This window comes from Bacillus rossius, chromosome 12, assembly GCF_032445375.1.
Source record: "Bacillus rossius redtenbacheri isolate Brsri chromosome 12, Brsri_v3, whole genome shotgun sequence".
NCBI lineage: Eukaryota > Metazoa > Arthropoda > Insecta > Phasmatodea > Bacillidae > Bacillus > Bacillus rossius.
In genome coordinates, this window is record NC_086339.1 from 17,792,433 (window position 1) to 17,819,037 (window position 26,605).

Below are 26,605 nucleotides of genomic sequence, written 5' to 3' on the forward strand. Positions count from 1 at the left end.
AAAAAATTCCACACGAAATAAAGCACCCACCCCCCCTTTTTTTTTCCTGGAGCCTCGCTTGCAATGCACAGGAGTGGGACGCTCGACGATGCCATCATCGTAATGCAAAGTGCAACGCTTGGAGTGGGGTGCTTTATTTCGCAAGGAATGTTTTTGAAAACAAAAAAGGGTGGTGTGAAGTTTTAATTCAAAATAGTTTAAGGTTGTAGGAAACAATGTCGCAACCAAAAATGACGAAAAGTTCTAAAAAAAATTGTGGAATCCAAGATGGCTGCCAGGGTCAAAGGTCAGGGTTATCCAATATGGTCGCCGGAAATGTTGTTTTGACCCAAGATTGCCGCGCGAATCCCTGAATGGAAAGTTCTATAGAAAAAAAATGACGGAATTCAAGATGGATTCCGGGGTCAAAGGTCAGGGTCATCCAAGATGGTCGCCGGAAATGTTGTTTTGACCCAAGATGGCCGCGCGAATCCCTGAATCCCCGACCCATGACCCGGTGTCCCAGGACATACATAATACACACTACCAAGGACGGTGGAATGATCACTCGGAACCGACGAACTGATGGATTTCCATCACATCGGACTATTGGTTCGAGAGCCCTCAGTCCGAACTGCCGTGTTTGGGACCAGCGTCTCGCAAGTCCAAACCCAGACCAAACAACCAGTCCACCAGCTTAGTTACGTGGTAGACATCTCTGTTTATACTCTTTCTTTGCTTTGCAATTGTTTTTTTTTCCGTTTTCTAACCAAAAAAGCAACTGCAGCAACCAAAGTTTATTTTATATTCTACGATGAAACGATACATGCAACAGCAACCACAATACTGATAGCGTATAGCCAGGAGTTCGTGAAGGAGGGGTCCAGTATAACCCTATATATTTTTGTAAGTTTTCTTTATGACTGAATTACAAAATAAAATTGATTGTCACTATAAAATCTCATGGAATAGTAGACTTTAAGAACTCCAACGTTCAAACATAGAACGTTAAGTAATGATTTTGCTTGAGAGAAGAAAACTTAACATTATATATATATATATAATTTTTTTTTGTCTTAAATACTGTTATGAGTGGGGAAAACTGGATATTAGGAATAGCTAAATAATTTTTTATACAGATTTATTTGCTAATAATGTTTGCATTACTAATTAAATCACCAACCACACTTAGTGTCTGTTCACAAATCACTAAGTATCTGTCAAGTCCACAGTTCGCACTCCTCACTGGAGCCAGGCTCGACAGTGGTTCGCCCCTTGCCTCTTACCTCGCACCTGTCCACACACACGGTCTCGCGCCACTCGGTCTCACTCGCTCGGTCCCGTCGCTCCTCGCCTGCGCCACTCACCTAACTCGCACTTCACTCAACTCGCCTGTTGGAACTCCCCGCGGAGGCTTTCGTCGCCGCGTTTTATACCCGTTGGCCATCTTTCTGGAACGGACTGGAGTGGACGAGACGTGTCGCGTCATCCAGGGCCGGCCCGTCGCTCGAAGCATCCAGAACAGCGGCGCGGTATTCACGCCACTCCGAGCTGCGGAATTACGAGGTCGCTCAGGGATACATGACAGCGCTGCGCGGCCCAAACTTGTCAGTTCGGGCTGAGCAGTCCGAACTGGAAGCTGTACCGATCGTGTGTGGGGGCCTTTAATACATGTCTTTCTCTCTCTGTCTCTCTCTCTCTCCCCTCCCCCCATGTCTCGGCCCCGCCACTAGGGGGCAGAACTCTTCATCGTGTCAACCAGGCCCAACCTAATACGGACCAGGTTCTGTATATGTTGCAAACACCGGCGTTTGAGTTCTACGTCGAACAGCTTAGAGCGGTTTCTTGTAATAGTTTTACCAGTCTTTATAGAAAACACAAAAAATGGCGAAATGGTCGTTGCACAAGTTACGTGTTATATTTTACCGACTTCAACAACAACAACAAAAAAATTAACAAGTAAATATTTTAGTGTTTGAAAATTGATTCTGGAAATTTAAACACTTGCCCAAAAAAAATGTTCACCTGAAGTTGTTCAGCGTTCCGTGTAACCGCGTCCTCGGGAGTGGGACCCACGGGAAGCCTACAACTCACGTAGTTTCGGTTCCCTGCAAGAATTTCCGAAGATTTCCGAAGTTTTGCGTTTTGGTTTTAACGTCACTTCAGCCGCTAAATCAGAAGTTTCCAATGAAAACAAGCATGCTGTGACTAACCTAACCTAACCTAACCTAACCCAACCCTTCGCTTTTTTTTAATTTCAATTTTTGAGAGAAATCCGAAGTTGCACGAACGTGGTAGGGAACCGAAACTACGTGAGTTGTAGGCTTCCCGGGACCCACTATAAGCGCGGACGGTCTGTGGTGTGTGGGGCGTCGCCGCTCTGGTCGGCTCGTGCGCGCGCGTGCCCTCCCCGCAGCCACGCAGCCACGCAGCTTTCTCCCGTCCGCCTCGACCCCGGCGATCCGTCATGGGCGCGGCCCCGCTCTCGCTCCTGAACGGACTCGTCTGTTTCCACCGCGCCCGGTGTTGCCGAGTCCCGCGTCCGGAATCCGCGACCACGTTCAAGTCGCCACGTTGTTCCCGCCCGAAAACATTGATGCTGGATAACAGTCAGATGATCGAGGGCCATTCAATAATTAGACACATCCAAGTACTCGTTCGGCACTTAAACCATAAACTGGATATACCCCTAGTCAAAACGAAAACCGATGAAATCAACACAGACGGAGGAGACGGCATAGAACCATAAATAACAATTCTCTTGGTCTGAGCACGTACTGGGGTCGTATTCGGATACTTAAGAATAGAACCAACACTTATAATTAGGCACTAAAAATAAACTAAACTTAATATTATCGATTTTAAAACTTAATTTAAAAAAAAGTATTTTAAATTTTGTTGGCAGGACTCAAGATTTAAGAGTTTATGATAAACATCTAAAATAGTGCCTTAAAGGCCCCGCCTACCCGGGCACACACACGGTGCGCAGAGCTTCAGGAAAAACAACGTGATTTCGAAACTACTCGAGACATCCGAGTCTGCTTACGAAAAGCATTTCAGAGTTCGCTGAGGGCCGAAAAGTACTTTTGATTTCGGATTAAGTTTTTAAACTGTATTTTCAGAAGAGTGAAAATTGCTAAAACGCGTGTTTCCAGAGTAATTTTCAGACGTAAAACAACCGGTACAGATTCTTGAAAGCACTTATACACATTTATCTCCATTTCTTCGCCATATAATTTAACGGTCACCGCTCAAATTTCACAGTTTTCCTGCGACGACGAGAAGACTGCGCGCCAGTTCACAGCCTTGCGCTTAGAGGCTATACCGCGCTAGAAATACCAGCGAGCGTCGCGCTTATCGTCCCGCCTCACTAACACTCATACACCCCTGACGAGGATCGCTGAAACTGTCCCGAGGATCGCCGCCCTATGCCTCTATTGATGGTGTATAGAATTCAAGTTATAATTGCGATAAAAGGACAGGGCGTTTATGGCGTGTCGTTATTGATTTCACTTCAACGTAGCACTTTCGGGGGTTTCGAGGTCGCGCTTTCGTGTGTTGCGAACACGTTGCTGTAAGTTGTCGGAAGCGGCGCGGAAGTTAAATGAACGAGACCCGGGGCCGGGGGTTAGAAATAATGAACCGCAACTTTTACGAACGCTGGCGTGGTACGGACTGCGAAAAAAATTAATCTGTCCGCTCGCCATTGGTGAGGAAGGATCAACATTCTTCGAATATTCATGTATGGACAACAGTTTCTCTCTAAAGTCTGCAGATTTTTCAATACTTAATACTCTTTGTCAGAAAACTCTCCGGTATTTAAGCATTCACAACGTAACACATTTGGGATATAGAACACTACTTATTTTTCTTGGAATGAAGTTTGTGTTACGATTGCCTTGGGGGGTCCTTGAGACAAGCTGTGCATGTTCAGTTTTTTGCTAGAGACCGCAAATAATGTTTAAACTCATAAAATTTGGCATATTATTATATTTAAAGATCTATGGCAGTTACGACGTATTATTCTATCTATGTTTGATGGCACGGCGGAAAACTTCCATTTAACTACATACGAGACTCGTGCGCTAGACATTCAAATTCGGGAGACTCGGGAAATTAAGTAAGTATATGACTCAATGTTAGGTATTGGAGATTCTAAATTGGGAACATATGCGTATAGTGAGTGGTATCCTTTTTTTTACACTGTGATTTCAAAAATAAAAAATGTTTTTGGTGTTAAAATATTAAAATAATTAATGGCACAAATATAAAACTCTATGGCCGTTCATTAATTCTGGGGACATAATTCACTTGGCGCTGTATGTCCTTCCCCATAACTACTGTACACGAGACAGTTGATCAACGGGAAACATCCATTTAATACCTACACGACTCTCACGTAAGGCAGTGGAAAAGTTCAGTTGCAGTCCCGGGGTGGTGAGTAGACATAGCTGTTGACGGGCTGTGTGGGAGCTTAGCGCGGCGGCGTCGTCGTCAAGAGTCCTGGTGAACGCCGCTCTCTGGAGCGCGCGCGCGTGTGGTGCCTGGTGCGAGTCCTCCGCGGGAGGCTGGGAGGGTGGCTGCCCCCCCTCCCTCTTCTATCACCCCGTGGCGTCTTCTCCCCATCAAAAATAGTGCTCCGCATTTAGTGTCGGGGGATCCAGCGACGACGACAGGTCGTGGGGCGCGGTCATGGCCAGGTACGTGTTCTGCAGCGCTTGCGTCGTCGGATTGTTTGACGGTTCTCGAGGTAAGTACCAGCGGTCTGCGTGTCCGTCTGCCACTGTTGTTCCTTCAGCTGGTGTTCGGAAACGGCAGTCAAACATCGTGCGATTCTCTGCAAGCGACATGAGGAAAATGGGGGAGTACCCACTGTTAAAAATTGTTTGTACTTTTTACAAGAAAAATCCTTGGAAACCCTGTTGCCAACGATACAACTCGTAAAGGCAGAGCTTTGTAAAATTTCATATAGTACAAGGTCTTGTGCACTTTTGCAAGTGATATCCTTGGCAACAGGGTTTACAAGGACTATCCTTGTAAAAGTACAAAAAATAAACATTAGAATGCTGGTAGCTACTGTGTGATATGGATTTAATTCTTTCAGGAAAAAAAAGTATTTAATTTGATTTAGCCTTTTAAAATCATGTAAAATCTGAGGATTTTAAAAGGCTAGGTAAAATCAAATTATTCCCGTAAGAAATTGGACCATAATCACATATCAGCCAGTAAAATTGACTGTAAACCGAACAAGTTTCAGTTATGTACCTATTCGATTTCATTCTCCTTATCCATATTCCACGAAAACGTTAAAAGAAAAAAAAATTAAAAATGCAACTTTGCCAGGTAATTAATTATGCGTAAAGTATGGGATACATTTTTTTCTTTTTTTTATTCTTCATTTCTTGAAAGTTCAACCTTTCGAAACGTCAATGACCTAGAATGGAACCCGCAGCCTTACGAAAGAGCCGTCGTGGGGATCCAAAAAGGCACTGTGTTGTAATTGGCGGCATCGCTCGCGAACGACCGGGGTTGACCTTGGCGCCGCTCTGTCCAGTTGGCGTGGGTGCGGCGCGCTGTTGTTGTCGCCTTGCCGAAGGCTGGCTTTCTCCGGCGTCGCTGATCGTCTCCGACGTGTTGCCTACCTGGTCATTTCATCTCGGACTGACACACTTGTCTTTGTCTCGTGACGGTATTTCCATTTATTGTTTCACTAACAACGGAGCGTTAAGCTGGGCGTGGTTTCGTTGAAACACAGCACATACATACATATATATATATATATATATATATATATGAGAGAGAGAGAGAGAGAGAGAGAGAGAGAGAGAGAGAGGAGTGCCAGAGTTGTGACTAGCTGCTGCAAAGAGTTTTCCCTGTGAAGTAATTGGCGTTCAATGTTTAATTATTTTTTGCGAATAAATATAACTGTAATAATATTTGAGTGGAGATTTTTTTATGTTAGGGGTAAATATGGTTTTAAAAAAAAGTTAATACTTCCGAATCTATTGAAATTAGATGTAAGAAACTAAAAGAACAATGTGCATGTAGACCACAGATGTGGTATGTATGTTTTTAATTTCTATTTTTCTGTTATTTTTTTTCTCTCGTTAGAACCTGCAGTAAAAGTTTGTGAATCGAATCCTGACTCTCCGTATATAGCAGCGAAACGTTCCTTACAAATATCTATTAATCACGGTTTTACTCTATATCACTTTATTTCCGTAAACAGTTGTTGGAAATTATTTATACGTCCATTAAAGCAAAATTTAATCGACAGGCTCCAAACTATGGAAAAAACAGTCACATTTTAAAACAACGTTTAAATCATAAGTGCTTAATTTTCGGCAACCAGCGACTGGGAAAAATGCTTTCGATTGATGAACTTGGTTAAATTTTACTGACGTTCGCGAAAGTAATGTAGTGATCGTTTTGCGTTGGTTAAAAAGTTTCCAAAATGATGTATCTTTTCAAAGGGCTTGCCTGCCTGTAGATACGCGGCATCCCGATGGAAGTTCCCATCGTACTGACCCAGTGACCTACTTTTCGGCATCACGATTCTCGTCCCTATTGATTTTCACCGCCGGCCGCAACGGCCGTTGGTCTCGTCACAAAACATTGCCAAATGCAGTTCTGCAGAAGGCTGTTTGCACTGTGCAGCTCTCGTGTGGTTACTGGAATGTAAGGTTGAAATTGTAGGCTTTTTTTTTTTTGTTGGTAAAAATCAAAATTTATCACACACACGGTTGTGCATGCAAAGGATCAAGGTAATTGACCCTCCAAGATCATTTTGATTGAAATTATTTCATGGACGTACACCTATCACACCTGTTGCCACAGGAAAAAGAAACAGAGAAAGGGGCAGTATCGTATAATTTTTATGAAAACCACATCTTTAATTATTTGGTAGTATATTTTGTATTATATTTCGGCGAATATTTTTATTGTGTCACTTTGGGAACCAGCAGTGCCCCTCTAGCTCCTCACCACAATGATGCCCGATTAACTTTACGCATAACCTTACACAAATCTAGTTCATAACAAACAACCATGCGCATGCAGCTACACTAGCACAATGACTCACAGGCAACACTGCGCGGCAAAACACGCGCAGACATGAGTTATCCGCTGTGGGCTCAATCATTGTTGACGCATTATCTCGTGGTTATTAGCGATTCAAACGTGACAGTATTTGTTCACACGAGGAAGTTTGACCGACTATCACTGTAACGAGCGAATATACGTTTTCACGGACATCTAGCCAATATGAGCTGATGTCAGAAAGCACATGTAATTCCATGGAAGGCATTTAGTCAGAAAAAAATTACAGCGCAGACAAACCCAGCTGACGACGAGACCGTTTCAACAAGAATCTAAATAAATATGTAAATGTTTGTTCGTTCAAAATCTTAAATCTCAGAAAGTTCTTCACCGATTGCTTTGAAATTTTTTCACAACGTTGCATTCAAATACGTTACATTGAAATGGATAGAGAAGGATGTACCTACTTCAAACAAATTACAAAAAAAGATATTGAAAGAGGCATTGCAACGCAACCCGGGCATTAGTTAGTAGTAAATAAAGTGTTCAAGTATTCATCTCTGTTGTCCATTCTTGAAAGTGTTCTTTGTATGACAACAAGGTTAAACAACAATGGCGTATGTGCTTGTGTTGTTTCAAATCAATCCTCCTCACTCCTCATTGCGAGGATCTTTCAAATAGCGCTCCAAGATCCTAGTGCGCTACGTCGGAACCGTTGGGAGGCCAGCCCAACTCCGTGGAGCAACTTCGGAGCGAGGGAATCCGGGTATTGCATGGAAGGTATCTGCCGATTTAAATTGTAACTTTAGTTTTAGTTTATGTAAACGGCGCCCCTTTTTTTAAAATTGCCAAATGCATAATAGCTGAAGCGGCAATAAGCCCAATAAAATTGATGTTTCTCGGCTTTTAGCCAAAGTTTCGGGCGACATTGCAGACTGTCACTCCCGATGATGCCACCTGCAACGTGTGGGCCGAAACGTTGGTGAACTCCTTCACTTTTCGACGTGGCTGAAAATCCGCTACTAAAATCATCTGCAAAGATTCTTCCGAATCCCACTGATCTCAGAGCAGTGAAATTTCAACGCGTTCCGTTTCCGAAAAGCCTCAAAAAGGCGGTTGGTTCCTTGAAAACAGCGGGCGAACGGGCAGGCCCTACAGCGCCGGCGGCTGCAACTGTCCCTCGCGGTGGGCCGTGTTGCCGTCGACGCTTGGCCGCTGCCCTAAAAATAACTTCTTTTCTCTGCGCAACCGGCTGTCGGATTTCGAGGAGTTGGGCCATTTCCTCGCCGCGGTGGGCCCGCCGGGCTTTGTAGTGTTCCGTCTGGTCCATCTCTTAAGACTGGCTGCATTTGTCTACATAATTTATGTATTTTATCCTCATTTTGAATGATCGTTTTCTAACATTATTATTAGCAGTTTTCGTGTAATTCGTTTCCATACTCATCTATCTTGACGTGTCCTGATCGATATATAATATGCTCCGGTGTCACTCTGTACTTGTAGCCGAACCTTTACTGCAGGTATTGCAGCTAGTGTATGGAAAATGTATTGTGTATGCATGCATGTATATATTCCTTGGCTTCGCCGCCATCTGTATTAACAATTTTGCAATAAAAGCATTTATGAAACCAAAAACATCTCAAAACTTAAAACTATTTTTTTCTAATTTAACATTTAATGAGTTCTTTTAATGAATTATAGTAACATAATTTACAACTTTTCAAGTTTGAGCAATAATTTATTTCGAAGTATTTAAATATGTAAAAAAAACTGTTGATAAAGTTTTTAGAAATGTATTTTTTTTACTACTTCGGATACGCCCTTGTGGCCTGGTTGTAATATATTTTCTCGTCGTTTTTTTTTATGTGTAGTCGTGGATGCAGTAATTATCGGTTTCCTCGATTAGGGTTGGATAAGTTCTTGTTCTGAGGTAAAGGCAATAAATAACAGGGTTTCATTCCGGACTTATAAACAGTATACATTATATAAAAAAGCGATATTAAAACTGTTCAATCTTTTCTATTGTATTGTTAGAAATATAGTCTTATAACTGTTCACATATTTATATATGATTACATCCCCTCTACTTCTTTTCGCTTCTTAAGGGATATTAAAAAAGATGGGAAAACGTGTTTTGGATACTTAATTTTATAATCTGAATATATAATTTTGATGTTTGCTGATAAATATATAGAAAACGTGATCGTAGAAGTAAATTGTTAAGCATTTTCCACCTTTGGAAACACAGGAAATTATCCAATTGTAAGCACGATACACTTTTTCAGGCAAAAACTTCAACTGTAAACTGTTGCCTGACGTTTTAAAAATAGTTAACGTGAGGCGTGTGTCTGGCAACACAACTAGCTACAAAAGAGTGTGCGACGCTAAGCGCGACGCTCGCTGGTGCTTCTAGCGCGGTATCGCCTCTGAACCGGCGCGCAGTCTTCTCGTCGTGCATGGGGACAACCATGAGATCCGAGCGGTAACCATAGAATTATATGGAGGGTGTATGAAGATAAAGCCGTCATGCAAGCCCCTTGAGTGCGCTCAAGATTCACTACCCTGCTTGAGTAATATTCTGAAAGCACGCGATTCAGCCATTTTCACTCTTTCAAAAAATTGGTTGTCTGTAAAGTCGGTTTACAGACGATAGTTTAACGTGACAATGTCATAAAAAACATTGATGAAATGATTGCATACTTTTATGAATAAAATTAAATCATTTTTATTTTAATAATAAAACAATAAATACTTGAAATTATACTAGTAATCAGATTTTTAAAATGCAAGAATAATTAACCTTTATTGCCGAAATTTTTGTTGTAATAATCAATGAAAACCACATTAACTTTTCACTGCACTTTATAACCAGTCGACGAAACAGTTCACGTGTAGATGTAAGTTGTGTGCTGCCGCTGTCTTTCTTCTCCTCGGACGCATAGGCCAATCGAGTGGAAGAGAGATAGATGCGGCTCAAGCATACAATGAGCGTAACGGAACACAGCGTAACGGAACAATGTGCGCAATGGGACACTTTCGTGCAGCCGGCGTTCATCGATTTATTTGATTTTGTCACGTCAAAAATACCGTTAAAAACCGAAGTACCGAAATGGAACTATCCGTCGTCGGCGTATTATTAAATGCTTTTCGCAAACAGACGCCGCTCGAGTATATGTTGGTCAGTTTTCAAATGGCGTGGTTTCTCCTGAAGCTCTGCCCTTTGTGCGTGTGCCCGAGCAGTTGCAACGGGCGGTGTTTGAACGAAGGTCGTGGGACCGTGTGTCGTCGGTTACTCCGCCTCACGTCCGCGCGGATGGGCGGGCCAGTTAATCCGGCGCGGCGGCCGGACACACGCCCCCGGTGCAGCGACCAACCGCCGTCTCCCGTGGCCTCGCGTGGGCTCCAGGCCGGGAAGACGTCTTCAACCTTCATCAGCCTTCTTCCGTCACGCAATTGTTCGGTCCTTAAGGCGGCCAGATGTTTTACTAATCCAGGGGTGCCCACAAGGGGGGGTAACGACGCAGACTGCGTCATTAAAATTTCAGGGGGGGGGGGGGGGGGTGGTGGTTAAAAGACGAGAAAAATGTATATATTATTTACATAATTATAGCTTATAATGTGAAAATACGTTTCTGGTGCTTTGATAATTGAAAGGATCTTGTAAATCAAATTGGCAACCGCACTTTCCTCAACAAAAGCAGTTTGGCATCTGTCGGTTCAGGATGGAAGTATTACCTGATATGACCAAAATTATTATTAGAAAATCAGTTTTCATTAATGCAAAATGTGATAAAATATAATACTAAAAAAGTATAATATTATAAAATAATTGAGTAAATCATTGAGAAAATTGCATAAAATATTTCGGGGGGGTGCATCATTAGGTTAGGGGGGGGGGGGAGTCATAGTGTTTGGGGGGGGGGGGGTGGGCACCTCTGACTAATCCATGTAATTTCTTTTACCGTATCACCAACACGACCACACGATTATATGCCTGCGCGAGTGTCGGCCTGAACTACCTGTTACATGCACTAACGGGCTAACTACCCTTGCATGTAATGTGTTCCCAGGGGTTCGTAGGAGCGGCTCGCACAGCTTGAAATTACAGCACACCGACAAGCCTCTAATGCACACCAACACGACACTACATCACGCCAGTTAGCCGATCTAACTGGTGGGGAGCTTCACTCCCTTGCCGAATTAGGTACTCGTAACTTTTATAGCATTACACAACCTACCAGCGCACACACAGGCCCGTGTGCCGAACCTATCCCACTTGACACGCACCACCGCCGTCGATTCAAATGATTCTTCACCAGTGTGGGGGTGCACCTGAATTACTATGCACTTGGCGAGTTATAGAAACTTCGGTTTCTGGCCTCGCCCACGCTTATTGCCCCGGATGGCAATATGATGAATCGGCGGCTTCTTCCGCCTTCTTCGCTTGGCCGAGATCAGGACGTCTACCGGTCAACGCAAGTCACCAAAGTAAAAGCAAACGAACATTGACGTTTGCTGGAACTCGTGAAAGTTTGATCTTCAGCAACATTTTGCTAACTTGTAATTTTTTTTTCAACGCCTCACTGTACACTCGAATCACGTGGAAATTACCTCTGATTAGGTTTTAGCTTTTTTAACACAAAAATTTGCACGCTCCTGTAATTAGTAGGTCTGTTTCGTTTTTACTTTACTTAAAAAATGACCCTGTGATATAAAAAAAAAACGTCGCTAGAACATTTTATTAAGTGCTGAAATATTGATCCATCCATATATTTATAGACGCACACCATGGGTGTGTGAATACATACTGTGTGTGTGTGTGTGTGTGTACACCAGGTGCGACAGAAAAACGGGATATTTTGAAACGGCTGTAAATATTAAAGACATCATTAATTCCAAAATGTATTACCACCCCCTCGAAGTACGCAAAACAGCATATTTCCCTAAATGGGAGTATTGCATGGTCCCCACGTTAACCGGAACTCCCAGCCTGTGGGGTTATTTGAAAAGCAAGGTGTGTCGAAGTGTTAAGGCCCCCGCCTACCCGGGCACACACACGGTGTGCAGAGCTTCAGGAAAAACAACGCGATTTAAAAATTTCTCGAGATATCCGAGTGGGGTCTGCTTACGAAAAGCATTTAAGAGTTCGCTGAGGGCCGAAAAGTACATTTGATTACGGATTAAGTTTTTAAACTGTAATTTTTTAAAGAGTTAAAATGGCTAAAACGCATATTTTCAGAGTAATATTTAGGCGTAAACAACCAGTACAGATTATACCTTTATCTTCATTTCTCGGCCTTATAATGTTACGGTCACCGCTCAAATTTCACAGTTATCCTGTGACGACGAGAAGACTGCACGCCAGAGCCATGCGCTTAATACCGCGCTAGAAATACCATTGAGCGTCGCGCTTATCTTCCGGCCTCACTAACACAGATACACCCCTGACGAGGCGGGCCCCTTAAGAGCGTTCATCAGAGCAGCAAGTTCTCAGCTCGCGCCTGGCATCTGCATTTGGGTGTGTGTGTGTGTGACCGCGAAGAGAGCAAAAGGAGGAGACAAAAAAAGTGTCGGTTATCGCTCTCGTACTGTCTTCTCCACACCATTCGGGAGGTGTTACCTTTCTTCCCCCCACCCTGCGGGCCCCTTGTCAAGATAAACCCTTCCCAAGGCCACGGACGCACAACAACCGATGCGAGCCACAGCCACAGTGCTACGCATACGTATATATGTACACTCCAACGATTCACTCATCCTATTTAGTCTTGTTTCATATTAATATATTATAATCACAAAAGTAAAAATGGTGTTATAATACATACCGCACTTTAACTTGAATACATTTCGAATAGTTGTAATGGGAAACTAGGAACTATGATAGAAAATTTTCCAAATTAGTTAATAATTTCTATAAGTGCAAATATTAATTTTTGACGTAACAACGTCTAATAAATCTATGAACGCCGGCTGCACGCACGAAAAAGGATGACTCATTATCCCGTTACGCTCATTGTACCTTTGCGCCGCATCTATCTCTCTTCCACTAGATTGGCCTATGAATCTACTATTATATTAAATAGGTTAAGGCGGGCTTTTCAAAAGTAGCTTTTAAATTTAGTACTTTAACTAAACTATTTTTTTATTAATTAATTAATCATTAGCTTTTAAATTTAGTATTTTAACTAAACTATTTTTACGTGACGTCTAATACATCGAAGAACTCCTGCTGCACGCACAAAAAAAGTGTCCCGTTGCGCTCATTGTTCCGTTACGCTGTGTCCCGTTACGCTCTTTGTTCCGTTACACTGTGTTCCGTTACGCTGTCGGCCAGTGCAGTAATAATAGGCTATGTTACAATTGACTAAAAAATTATAGTGATTCATATAATTGGTAGATATTTGATTACAGTTTATTAATATGAAAACTTGTTCATAATTATATTTAAACTTTATAGCTAAACGCCAGTTTTTAAAATTAATTACAAGTCATCTACAGGTGAACTGTTTCGTCGACTGTTTATAAAGTGAAAAAAGTTAATGTGGTTTTCATTGCTTATTACAACAACAATTTCGGCAATAAAGGTTAATTATTCTTGCATTTTAAAAATCTGATTACTAGTATAATTTCAAGTATTTATTCTTTTAATATTAAAATAAAAATGATTAAATTTTATTCATAAAGTATGCAATCATTTCATCAATGTTTTGTTATGACATCACGTTAAACTATCGTCCGAAAACCGACTTTACAGACAACCAAATTTTTTTATTAATTAATTTTTTGACGTAACAACGTCTAATAAATCGATGAACGCCGGCTGCACGCACGAAAAAGCATGACTCATTGTCCCGTTACGTTCATTCTACGCTTGTGCCGCATCTATCTTCCACTCGTTTGGCCTATGAATCTACTATTATATTAAATAGGTTAAGGCGGGCTTTTCGAAAGTAGCTTTTAAATTTAGTACTTTAACTAAACTATTTTTTATTAATTAATTTTTTTTGGTTTTTTTTTTTCATTTTTCCAAAATAAAGAGCAATAAACAAAAAGAAACATAAAAGAGAATTTTAATAATATTTAGAAATTTTAATATCAAGTTGAACCGCCTAACCGACGTGCAAGGGAATATACTATTTTATGGAGCCAGTTGAACATTCCAATTAAACAATCACTTTCATTCAAAAAGTTATAGTTAAAATAATCTGTTCGTTAAAGTAATAAAAATATTTGAATTAATGAGTGCAAATAAAAGTAAATTTATCAATTAAATTGTAGATTTCATTTTGTATCCATGCAAAATAGTGATAATTCAATAAAAATGATTCAATTTTATTCATAAAGTATGCAATCATTTCATCAATGTTTTGTTATGACGTCACGTTAAACTATCGTACGTAACCCGACTTTACAGACAACCAATTTTTTTTTGATGATCTTTAAATACTACGGACAAAATACGATAATCTAAACCCCCTCGTCAAAAGTCAGACATTCTCCATCTGTATATTTCTCTAATCTCTGGATGTGACACTGAATTTAACATGAAGTACATGTCGCCAAATTACAAGGTTCAGTTTCCTCTATGAGAAACAATGTAAAATCAAAGTCGGAGATATTAACATTCCAAATTAGTTTAAATTCATTTAATTTGCTTTATCTGGGATAATACAAACCAACTCTAGACTAGCATAATCAATTATAGAGAACTCAAAGTTATATAAAACAAAATATAGCTGGTACAGGCTTGTCAGTTAGGGTAAAGCACTTTACGATAAACTTTTCTAAATTGATGATAGTTATGGAAAATTACTTCACAATAATTGGTGCAGCAAATTGAATATTATAATATTGATGTTACATTAATTAATCAGGAATAAATCTACAGATCAACACGTCGTTTGGATTACCTACTAATATTTCAAAGCACTTCACATACATATTTACACTGTCAATTAACAGTAACTCCATACCACTTTAATCCTTCTGTAGTTCCAAACATAAGTCAAAGGATATCGTGGTGTTATTCGTCCAACCATAACATATAGTCATGACACTCCATAAATGTCTTCATTGTCACGGCGTTTGTTGGTAGGTAGCAGTAGAAATAACCAGTAGATCCTTAGACATCAACTCTATATTCGGAGTTTGACTATCATCATGTATACCCAGGTTCTTCAAGGTATTATGAAATTTGAATTATGGGGTTCTTGATTTAGTTATCCCTCGTCCTGAAGTTCGTGGTCCAGCATAATAGTCGAAGCAAGATATTTCGCAGGACAATTATAAGTTCGTAGTTTTCACTCTAAGATACACGCTGAAGTCGCCAACAGTTCTTTTTTCAATCTCCGTAGTAGCTTAGTTCACATTTTATACGATTAAGTATATGTGGATCACAATTTTAATAAATTATAATCACCGTACATAATACAGTCTTAGTGTATAAAATAACATTGATGTATTTACTTCTTTCAAAAAAGAACCAAATTTTTTGCGTTTCAAACAAACAATTTTGTTTCTCATATATAAATTAGTAATACCCAATTTCAGCCACAAGTACAAATAAAAAATACGTAGTGTTGATAGCAACACAGTTCGCATTTCGTAATCAAAATGGCATTTAGTACGGAACTAAATGTCACTTGTAATACGCGTGGCACCCACGCACACAATTTTTATACATTATGTAATTAGTGCGTTAGTAACGAGCGATAGTCATTCCTGTGAGTTACCTCGACCTCGATTTCTCAGTTACTTCCACAACGATCACCAACAGAAGGACAATGAAAAACAAAAATTACATAAACTACAGCAACACAGAGATTGTTCTTGGTTTTCTGTTGTATAGCACAGACATTTTATCCTATGAAAACAATTTTAATTTACATAATTGCATGATTAAGTACCAGTACATAAGTTACAGTGGTTTTATTTTTATCAATGTAGGCTAACAAGAACACACGGCAAAGAACACTGGTCAAGATACAGTAACACAATCACATATACAACATATACACAATATAACAAACGACGTGAACATAAATAAGATACAGTAGTGTACATTTAAAGTTGATACAGTCCTACAAAGTACAAAAAAAATAATAAGGAATAATGTGTTCCAGAATTTGAATGTAAAAGTTATTGTTCACATATTTGTCCAGTTAAAATTTAAATATTTTCTGGAACTTAAAAGTTACATAATTGCAATTGAACTAATTTCTGAACACAGGTTTTATTGCAAATGACCTTCTCAATTGTTGGTTTCAAATTAACTTCAGACTATAAAATACTTTAATGGTGTGAAGTTTTAAGCAAAATGTATCAATTCAAGCAATCAAAAAAAAAAAATGTATTGGCGAGATAACTTCACAGGTTGAATAAATCAACTCTATACCTATAATCAAGTAGCAAATTTAGTTATAATCAATTTAATTACATTGACAATAAAATTCATAAAAACGAATGTCGGGTTTAACCTATAATTAATTTAGATAGTTATATAATTATTTTGACACGAACCATTATGAATCAGAGGACCTTTAAAATAAATAACATAAATTTAGTTATAATGGTAAAACAATCGTTTACCATTAAACTGTTGAACTCTAGAAATGGTTTTACAAAAAAAATACTTTGTGGAATAAGTTTTTGGATATTCGTTGAAAATGAAGCGTCAACTTGTAGCAAAAATCAGTTCAAAATAATTAATTCGTGCAGAAATATGATGTAATTGACATAAATAATTAAGTACTTAATTTTTTTTTACACTGGTAGCAACCACCAAAATCATCAACACTATCTATGAATTAGAATTTTCGAAGTGCTAACAAATACGATATAGCTGTTTAGTACTTGGTCACCAAGTCTTGGTGCTACATCTAAACACATTTTTATGTATTCATTGGAGGATTGAAACTCTCTGTACACCCTAACAGCCAAAATTTAGACACTTAGTTATACCTTACAGTCTAACAACCAGTCATCGTGCGGCTTATTAATGCATTCAAAATTGCAATTAACTTTGAATAAACTTACTTACAACTTAATTAAGCTTATTTTCTTATATAGTTATCCTTTAAAACACATTAAATGATCAGAGTTAGGAAAATAGTACATTTACAAATTTACAACAAAAAAAAATTTTCTTTTGGTTATTTACGAGGGTGGTAATACTTCCTGGTAATCTGAGCTTACGCAGCAATGCCGCGGCGCGCCGGGTCAGGTAGAAATCTATCTTCGTCTCCTCTTTGACGCTTCTTCGCATTCCAGATAGGAACCGCGAGTATCTCTTGTTCCATTCTCACACAGACAGGGCAGTCCGGCGCGCCCAGCAGTATGCTATAAACGCGTGCAGTGCCTTCGGTTTAGGAAGATTACTCGAAATTTGTCGCGGTGACAATGGGGGACAAAGCGACAAAGTTTCTGGCGAAGAAATACAGTTTTTGCCTATTAAAACAGAATGGAGATGTGCCTATATTTCTTGGCTACAACGCCGTTTGAAAATGGCTAAAAATGGCAATTACAGTATGCTTTTAAAGCAACTTTCGATTGATATTTTCAAAATGTTATGCATTTAAAATGTTCACCAACATTTAAATTCTTTTAATGCGTCAACAGAAATGCTAAACGTGTAAAAGTATAGTAGTAATCTTCCGAATCCTGGATGACTGTATTAGAAAGTTTAACTCCATCTGATGCACGCTCTTAACATCCCGTGTCCGTCATGAAGAGGCTCGCTTCTCACCTGCAGTGCTGCGAAATGTGATAGGGCACTTCAGGGCCCGGCTAGAATAATGTGTGCAGTTGGACGGACGTCATCTTCTCGACATTATTTTTTTAGGATACACATATATACACGCACATTTGAAATCCTGGAAAAGTAATGGAAATTTCCCGTTGTTAGTAATTTGAGGGGGACAAGTTTCTTGCCAAATTTCTGCCATTACCCCGATTGAGAATTTTTTTCAGTATGGTGTGTTAGTACATAGTCATGCACACTATAAAATAACGTATTCAAGTTCGTTTGAATTTTCATTTTCGTTAAATAATACCTGGGCCAGCTGTGGGAAACGTGGAGGTTGTATTTTCGTTTTTTTTTTTTTTAATCACAATTATTATTTTAAAAAAATAGCAAAGTTTTGAAATTTGTGTGGACATCCTGTATATTCAGTGTAAAGCAGCACTATTAGTGGCGTGAAGCATCCACGGAGGGGCCGTGGTCGCTAGCACGTCACGCTCATTTGGCTTTACGCCGTGCTTCGCATTCGGCGCGAATTTTTACAGGTATGGACCCGGCTCTGATGCATTTAAACAATAAAGTTTTGTGTTTTCACGCTCAACATTACAGTGTATATTGATATTTGTGTTAAAGTAAACAGCAACATTTTGTTTTCATACCATTTTTTTTGTGCATGTGCCATTATGGACACCCGATATGGACACCCGATCTGAGAACTTGTTGCACCCGAAAGTGCCCGGAATGTGGGAAACCTTCTTTTCACAGACGAGAGAGCCAAAACCCGAAGTTCCCTGAAGTTCATGCTTTTTTTCCGTATCTGTAATGTAGCTATCCTAACCAAATCAACCGTCCACAATGTTTTAAAGTATTTATAATGTAGGTAACCTAACCTAATTGACCATTAGTATCTTTTTATCAACACCGCAATATGTATTTACAATGAACAAAAAAAAACAAGATGGACGATCGGGCGTTTGGCTCTCTCGTCTGTGAAAAGAAGGCTTCCCAACCGAATGTAGGAGTGAGTGTACCCAAGCCGTGTGTTCTCTGGCTGGCCACACTGGTGTGTGGCGGGCGCGCCGCGGAATGTTGTCGGTGAGCTAGCGGCAGCTCGCGGGGCGAGGTGAACGCGACACCTGTGGGACCGCGGTGCGAGGATGACGCAACCGCCTGTGTCGGGGAGACGCCCGCCAGAAACTTTCCTCCTCCCTCCGCTCCCCTTTCTTCAGCTGAACGTCTTGCTTCCTCCCCTCGACGAACTGATTACTACCTTCTTTTGTTTTCGTCTGCCTTCGGCGAAGGACAAATTTTTTTCCCCTTGGGCTTTGATGTTTCTGTTTACTTGTCGGCCATCAGCGTGTGCATTCTACTAATGCCTAAAGGAATATCTCAACGTTATGTTTTTTTTTTAAACTTTATTTTACCGTTACTAATGGTAATTATTTTAGCCTATTCATGTAGGCAACATATCTTTTCGCTATTCTAGTTGCATAATCTTAATGTAGAAAATATATTTCAATAAGGTGTGAACATAATAAGAAATAACATGAATATACTTCGTAGTTCATTGTTTTTCTTATGACGCGTAAAAAAAATTTTTTAGGGATTCATAATTTGGTGTATGATAACGGGCTTTTTTTTTTTTTTAGCCAGCCCCGTTAATTTTCAGAGCTGCTTACGTACTAAATTTTGTATGCAACTTAACTCCGGTTGTGAACAACATCAAATGCTGTAAAATGCGCATGGCTCGTCATTCAGCAGTGCACGACATCAGACGAACACGGTATGTTTCCCAAGACAAAGCGGTTGCGACATTTCGGGAACTGAGATATCTGTCCCCGTCATCAGGCACAGGCAGACTGATAAACGCATGTGCTGTTTGTTGTTAGGTTATTGGTTTAGTTATCATTGTTGATAAGGTTGTAGTTCGTATTTACTGTTCTTGTTGCAACTTTGGCGTCGTTGTCAGCCCGCTGTGTTCCGCCTGTGCTGAGACATTGTTGTGACTTAATTCCTTTCACGGGATTATCTGTGCTTTCTAAACAAACGCCTAGCATTCACCTTTGCGCACCTGCTGATTGTTTCGATGTTAGCCGGAGTGAATCTACAGACGTTGCTTGACGGTGTGGCATAACTTCAGGGGGAAAAAAATCGTTTTTTATAAAAAAAAAACAATTCCTCAAGATATTAGTGGTGTCAGTTTACGAAAACATTAATAAAAAAATGCACTGAGGGTGAATGAAATGTTCCGTTTCCATATTTTGTTTTTAAACTGTATTTTTAAGAGAAAATAGCCAATACGCGTGTTTTCAGAATGCTTTTAAGGCGTTTAACAGCCGGTACAGATTATTGAAAGCACTAGAGACTTTTGCACTACACCTTAATCTTCATTTCTCCGCAATATAATGCTATGGTTACCGCTCAAATAACTACATAGTTGCTCTATGCACGACATGTTGCTCTGTGTGCCGATCCGCAGCCTTGAGCGTCTAGCATCAGCGAGCGTCTCACTTAAAACCCCGCCTGAACAACATAAATACGCCTCTGGCTGTGCAGACCCCTTGAGTGGGAAAACGTTTAAACAACGAAAAAAATTCTAAAATAGGAGTATAACCTCTTTCTGGCGAGTAAACAAGAATGTGTAATGCACAGTTTTTGAACGGCTAGTGACTAAACGCTCTCACATGAAGTGATTTTTTTTTTTTCGCCTACGAGTAAATAGATTAAATAATACAGTAAATGTTCTGTAAATGATCCGTGCAATGAGGAATTTTGATTTGATACCATTTCTTGGACGTACGCCTTTGCAGTTTTGCACTTTTTGTCAAGGGAAAAATTCATAAATGCAAAATAAGAAATAAAAACGAAAATAAACATTGCTAAACTGCAATGGTGTATGTCCGGAAAAAAAATGTATTGAATCACAGTCAGTGTTGTGTAACTTAGCTCGCGTTAGACGTTTGTCGGCAGTGTTTGTAAACACGGTGATTTTTGACGTGACAACGTATAATAAATCGATGAACGCCGGCTGCACGCACGAAAAAGTGTCCCGTTACGCACATTGTCCAGTTATGCGGTGTCCCGTTACGCTCATTGTACGCTTGCGCCGCATCTATCTCTCTTCCACCTCATTGGAACAACCATCGATTTGATTTACTTTTTCGAGGCACATTAAACTAGAAACACTCCCATTCGTTTCCTACTTTTCCTATCATCGTCCTATCCTTAACAGAATAACACAGATTGGAAGAAGTTAAATAGCAAACATGTATAAAAGTTATAGTTAAAATAATCTCTTCGTTAAAGTAATAAACAAATTAGAATTGATGAGTGCAAATAAAAGTAAATTTATCAATTAAATTGTAGATTTCATTTCACTCCTTCTTTGTATCCATACAAAATAGTGATAATTCAATTTTATTCCTAAAAGTATGCAATCATTTCATCAATGTTTTGTTATGACGTCACGTTAAACTATCGTCCGTTAACCGACTTTACAGGCAACCAATTTTTGTAGTGTTTGTAGTGAACATCAAATGTTATTTGCAACTGACATTCCGCCGGTCCTGTAGCTTCAGAAAACCGTCCATTTCGAGACAATTTACATGACCATTCATGACACTCCAAAGCTCTCGCAATGCCGTTGAGTCCACGGCGCTGTAAGGTAAACACACTTCACCGAGGAAGGCCGCGCCCCGAATGGAAACCGGTCGGGATGAAGGGCGAGTGTCTTCCTTGGCGGCTCGTCGCTGGTGGCTGTGCTGGAAGCAACTACCGGCCTCATCAGTCGGGAAGCCTACAACTCACGTAGTTTCGGTTCCCTGCAAGAATTTCCGAAGATTTCCGAAGTTTTGCGTTTTGGTATTATGCCACTTCGGCCGCTAAATCAGAAGTTTCCATTGGAAACAAGCATGTTGTGACTAACCTAACCTAACCCAACCCTTCGATTTTTTTAATTTCAATTTTTGAGAGAAATCCGAAGTTGCACGAACGTGGTAGGGAACCGAAACTGCGTGAGTTGTAGGCTACCGCTCATCTGACCTTTGGAGTAGGTTCTGTTGTTCTCCGTGCTTCGCAATTTTTAGACCTCGCCATCTTGTACTACTTGTTTGAATCAAAATTTGTGTACTGGTTTGATCATCATGATAGTTGTGGTCGCTTGCGTGAAATGATCAAGTTATTTCCTCGTGTGATCACAGGCTAGATCCTGTTAATATGTGGTTGCAACAATGTCTAGAGGGTCCGGGGAGATATGATTCATGCCGTGACGCGCCAAAATTCGGGATTAATAGTTAACAAAAATTATAATAATAATTGCAAAATAGATGGAAAAATCCAAGATGGCGGGGGCCTTAACTCGATGTAAGCTCCTCTGCTGCTGGTGGCCTCGACAAGAGTTGGACGAGGTCTCCAGGTCTCGACGGGAAGCTGTTTGCCGTCCCTGAGATAGCCATCGGCAAACACCGAGAGAGAGAAAGAGAGAGAGAGAAAGGGAGAAAGAGAGAGAAAGGGAGAGAGAGAGAGAGAGAGAAAGAGAGAGAGAGAGAGAGAGAGGTAGGAGCCTGCGCACGCGGAGTTCGCTTCCAGCCAACGACTCCCGCCTGCCTGTGCGCATGTTCTTATCGCGAGATGAGGTTTACGCAAATGTGATAACGGCCGTCTAATGGGCGAGGAATGTTAACTGCCCGTGTATCTTGATTCTTGAAGATGTGCCCACTATTCCCCACATGTTGGGCTCTACGTCTCTCGCGGAACTATAATTCCTAAATTCCTACTCGTGACGGATTACCTCGGCAATGCTGAACCCTTCCGTTTACCTTGCTCCGTGCGACCCATAGAAGCAGAGTACTTGGCTGCGGCGGAAGCCATGTTTAATAATTGTTTCAATAATGTGTTCTAGTATTAATTAGTCATTTATTTTGGCTTATGAAAATTCTGCCCGTGTTATGAATCCGAAGCGTAATATATATTAATTTATTAAATTAATATTTCGTAACCTTGAAACGCAAGGTCATTGGTTGTTTTTTTTTTTTTTTTTTTTTTTACGTTACCGTGCAGAAGACGCGACAGTGAAATGTCGGGAGATCCGTTTTCCCTTTAGTGCTATTGTAGAACGTTCCATTCCAGGTCATTATTAAATATTTAACGTTCCATCCAGTTAAACATTTATTCTTTTTGAGGGGCTGAACTTTTGCAAAATGAAAACTATATACCTACTGCAAACTTTTTGCATAGTTAGATGGCAAAGTTGCATCTTTAACGTTTTTGTGCAGAATGCTTCAAAATAATGAAATGGAATATAAAACTGGAAATATTTAGGTTTAAAACCAATGTTACTTACTACTATGTGATATGGTTTAATTTATTTCAAACTAAACTATTTTAAGTATAATTATTTTATTATTATATAATTATGTTTATAGTAATTAAATAATATAAAAAAAACTTTTCAGAAATAAATTTAAACATATCACATAGTAGCCACCAGCTTTGCTTTTGAACTCAAATATTTTCAGTTATTTATTCTTTTTGGTTTTCTTTAACCACACTGCACAAAAATGATAAAAATGCAAGTATGCCAGATAATTATGCAAAACGTATGCACTATATATATATATATATATATATATATATATATATATATATAATATTTCATCCAAAACCTATACAAGTTTAACCGTGTTAAACGTAACTATAAATTAATGATTTGGACCGGGACACATTCCCTAAAGTGTTTGAGCCCACCGAGAATCGAACCCAGACCACTCAGGGTAGGGTGAGTAATCTTGACATCTTCTTTACCGTGGTCTGGCTCTTGATATGTTTACGATATTACATTTAATTTGCTGACAGTTTATGTACTATAATGAAAAACAGAAACTTATGAAATGCATGTTTTAATAACTGAACTCTTACATTAATGTATGTATGACTAATATCAAACGGATAATTTCATATCTAACTTACTTACGTGTCACTAAAACTCCATGAATTTCACAGCTCAAAACAGCTTGCTTTGTAATAGTTCAAAAAGCTCATGACAAATTGAGATAGCAGTAAATGAATTCTGATATCGCAAAGCATTTTCACTGTGGCAGCACTTGATAATGGCTAAAGAGATGCACATGCTGTGGACGCGTATCTCTATACCCGGAAACGGTCCATTTGTCAGCGTGGTGGTTATTCCGCTGACATAGAACCTTGAAAAGGTCCATTTGTCAACGTGGTGGTTATCTCCGCTTACGTAGAACCTTATTGTTAAACGGAACTTCCTCCGTTAGATTATTGAAAAGGGTATGCCTAAGTCAGGGGTGTATCTGTGTTAGTAAGGTGGAATGATAAGCGCGACGCTCGTTGGTGCTTCTAGCGCGTTATTGCCTCTATGCGCAAGGCTCTAAGCTGGCGCGCCATATGGCGGAGAAATGAAGATAAAGGTGTAATGCGAGTCCCTTGAATTTTTTTCAAAAATCTGTACCTGATGTTTCATGCCTATAAATTATTCTGTAAACACACGTTTTAGCCAAATTTGGTTATACGAAAATATTAACGAAATCTGGAAACAATACTTACTACCTGTGTTTAATAAACAAACAAAAATTAGTAGATATGGCAAGAAAAACTAACTTTTTTTCTTATTAAAACCATTCAACGTTGATTATTTCCCCTACATATTATAATTTTAAATCGGTTATTCATGAATCATTTTTTTATTTCATAACCTGAGTCAAAATGCAGCATTATGAAGATTCAAACCTAATGCATCTTTCACAACACTTTCTAAGTAGGCTTAGAAAGTGTAGTACTCTGGTACTGGAGTACTACTTCCTGTTAAAATAATGTCTAGTTACTGTTTGGGTGCAGTTTGAATACATTGTGGTTGCAACACAAACATTTTTTGTACCCTTTTGCATTAAATTTATCGGTGTACATATAAAAAAAATACCATGAGTATTACATGGGGCAACTGAAATATTGTGAAAAGTGCAGGAATACGTAAAATCAAAGAAGTATAAATATTTAAGAGTTAAGTTATGTAGAAAAAAAATTTTTGAGCCGGTTTTTTTCTCTCTCTAAAACCAAGATACATATTCCTTTCTAAAAAAAAAAGTGTTTTCCTGGCCATTTGATAATGTATGTATATTTTAATGTTTCAGTCAGTATGAGAAGACGGATCTCACGTACTCCAAACTGTCCCCGTATTACAACATGGAAATCAGCCCGGGCGTACCTGTAATGCCTAACTTGTCGCGCAGACCTCTGCGCTCGGGATCTGTGTCCATGCAGCTCAGCCCACAGCGCGGTGACTTGAGACAGGGGAGCAGCAGTCACAGCAGTCACAGCTTCACAACCCACAGCACGGAAAATACCAGTGGTACGTAACGGTGCTCTTTTTGTTTACTGTGAGAACTCCCTGTTCATTTTGTACTTAGCAAATTGAAACTCATTTGAATGTACATATCAGCTTTGTTTAATAAACATTGAAGCCACCTCGTCTAGACCCATCTACAAGCCAAGCGTTATTTCATCTCTTGTCTATGATTTTTTATGCATTATTGAATTTCCGTTATTTGTCACGTTATAATATATTTTTAATGGCCATATAGAACTTAACCTCTCTTTAAAAATACAGAATATTACTAATTTGGTTTGTAGTTAATCAATGTTTTTCTAGCTATCATTTATATCAATTTTTTTTTTGGTATTAATGTTTCGTTCCTGTATTAGCAAATCGTAGGAATATTCAGTAATGATTGATTTTTTGGACTTGAGTTTTAACAACCGTAATGTTAGTGTGTGAAACACCTGAATGAACAAATAAAAACTCCACAGGCCTTGTTTCTGGTGACAATTGACTGGGAAACCAAACATTAAATATAATCTATCCGGCCAATCGTCTAAAGTATGTGGCCAAACTTTTGACGGAAGACCGGATTAAATTTTTCAGGCCCTCTGATTGGCTGTAGATCACGTGATCAATTAATAGATGGAAATGACAGACTGTTGTAGTTCCAGCCTTACTATAAATTAAGTATTGGCATAAATCTGCTGCAATTTAAGGGATAAATATTTCTCATTGCCTATCTTAGAAAAATGGAAATGGCATTATACATTAATACCAGTTTCACACACATTTAAACGTAGATTCCTGCAGTAGGTAAGCTGCAGTGTGATAATGCTAAGTACATGTTTTTTTTCACCCCATACATATATTATTGATGTGGACTTAGTTGGATATAATAGGTAAGATAGTTGTATTACAGGCTAGATTTGATGTCGTGTTACAGTAATTGTCTGATAGAAATGTTGTGCCAGATATTTTGTTATTTTTCCACAGGATATGGTTTGGGTGGCTATTCTGATGACGAAGGGGATGTCATAAGGAGAAGAACTGTTGGTATTCACAGTCAGCAAAGTGTCTCAGTTGTGACCACAGTCTACATGTACATAGTATCAGTACTTTCAAGCATATACACCAAGATTTCACAGATAACCTCTACGATACTGAATCGGAGAAATGTTGTCTATGGAGATATCTACAGAGGTAATTTTTTTGTTGTACTTTCTATGAAATTCATATAGTTTAGTCTTTGTCATTTTTTTATTACTTTAAATTGGCTTAATCTTGCTTGTACTTGATACTACTCTCGATATATTACTAGCAACATTGAGGAACTTGCTGAAACTTTTTTTTGCAAGTATAAAACTAAACTGGAAACACGTTTGAAAAAATTTTTCACCCTTAAAACTTTTAGTAAAAAAAAAAAAAGTGATATTTAAGGAAATAGCTGTCGCGCTATATATTGACTGGAACCATATTTGTGCTTCAAAGTGTTGATTTCATCCTCCAGGAAT

At 39.3% G+C, this 26,605-nt stretch overlaps 1 protein-coding gene across 1 annotated transcript in view; it reads left to right on the forward strand.

Moving 5' to 3' along the window:
* LOC134537636 (klaroid protein-like) overlaps positions 1–26,605 on the forward strand; it is an 83,367-nt gene that overhangs the window by 21,712 nt on the left and 35,050 nt on the right. The window contains exons 4-5 of the mRNA XM_063378300.1: positions 24,907–25,124; positions 26,088–26,294. Coding sequence (XP_063234370.1) covers positions 24,907–25,124; positions 26,088–26,294 — 425 coding nt within the window. The remainder of the gene's footprint in view (positions 1–24,906; positions 25,125–26,087; positions 26,295–26,605) is intronic.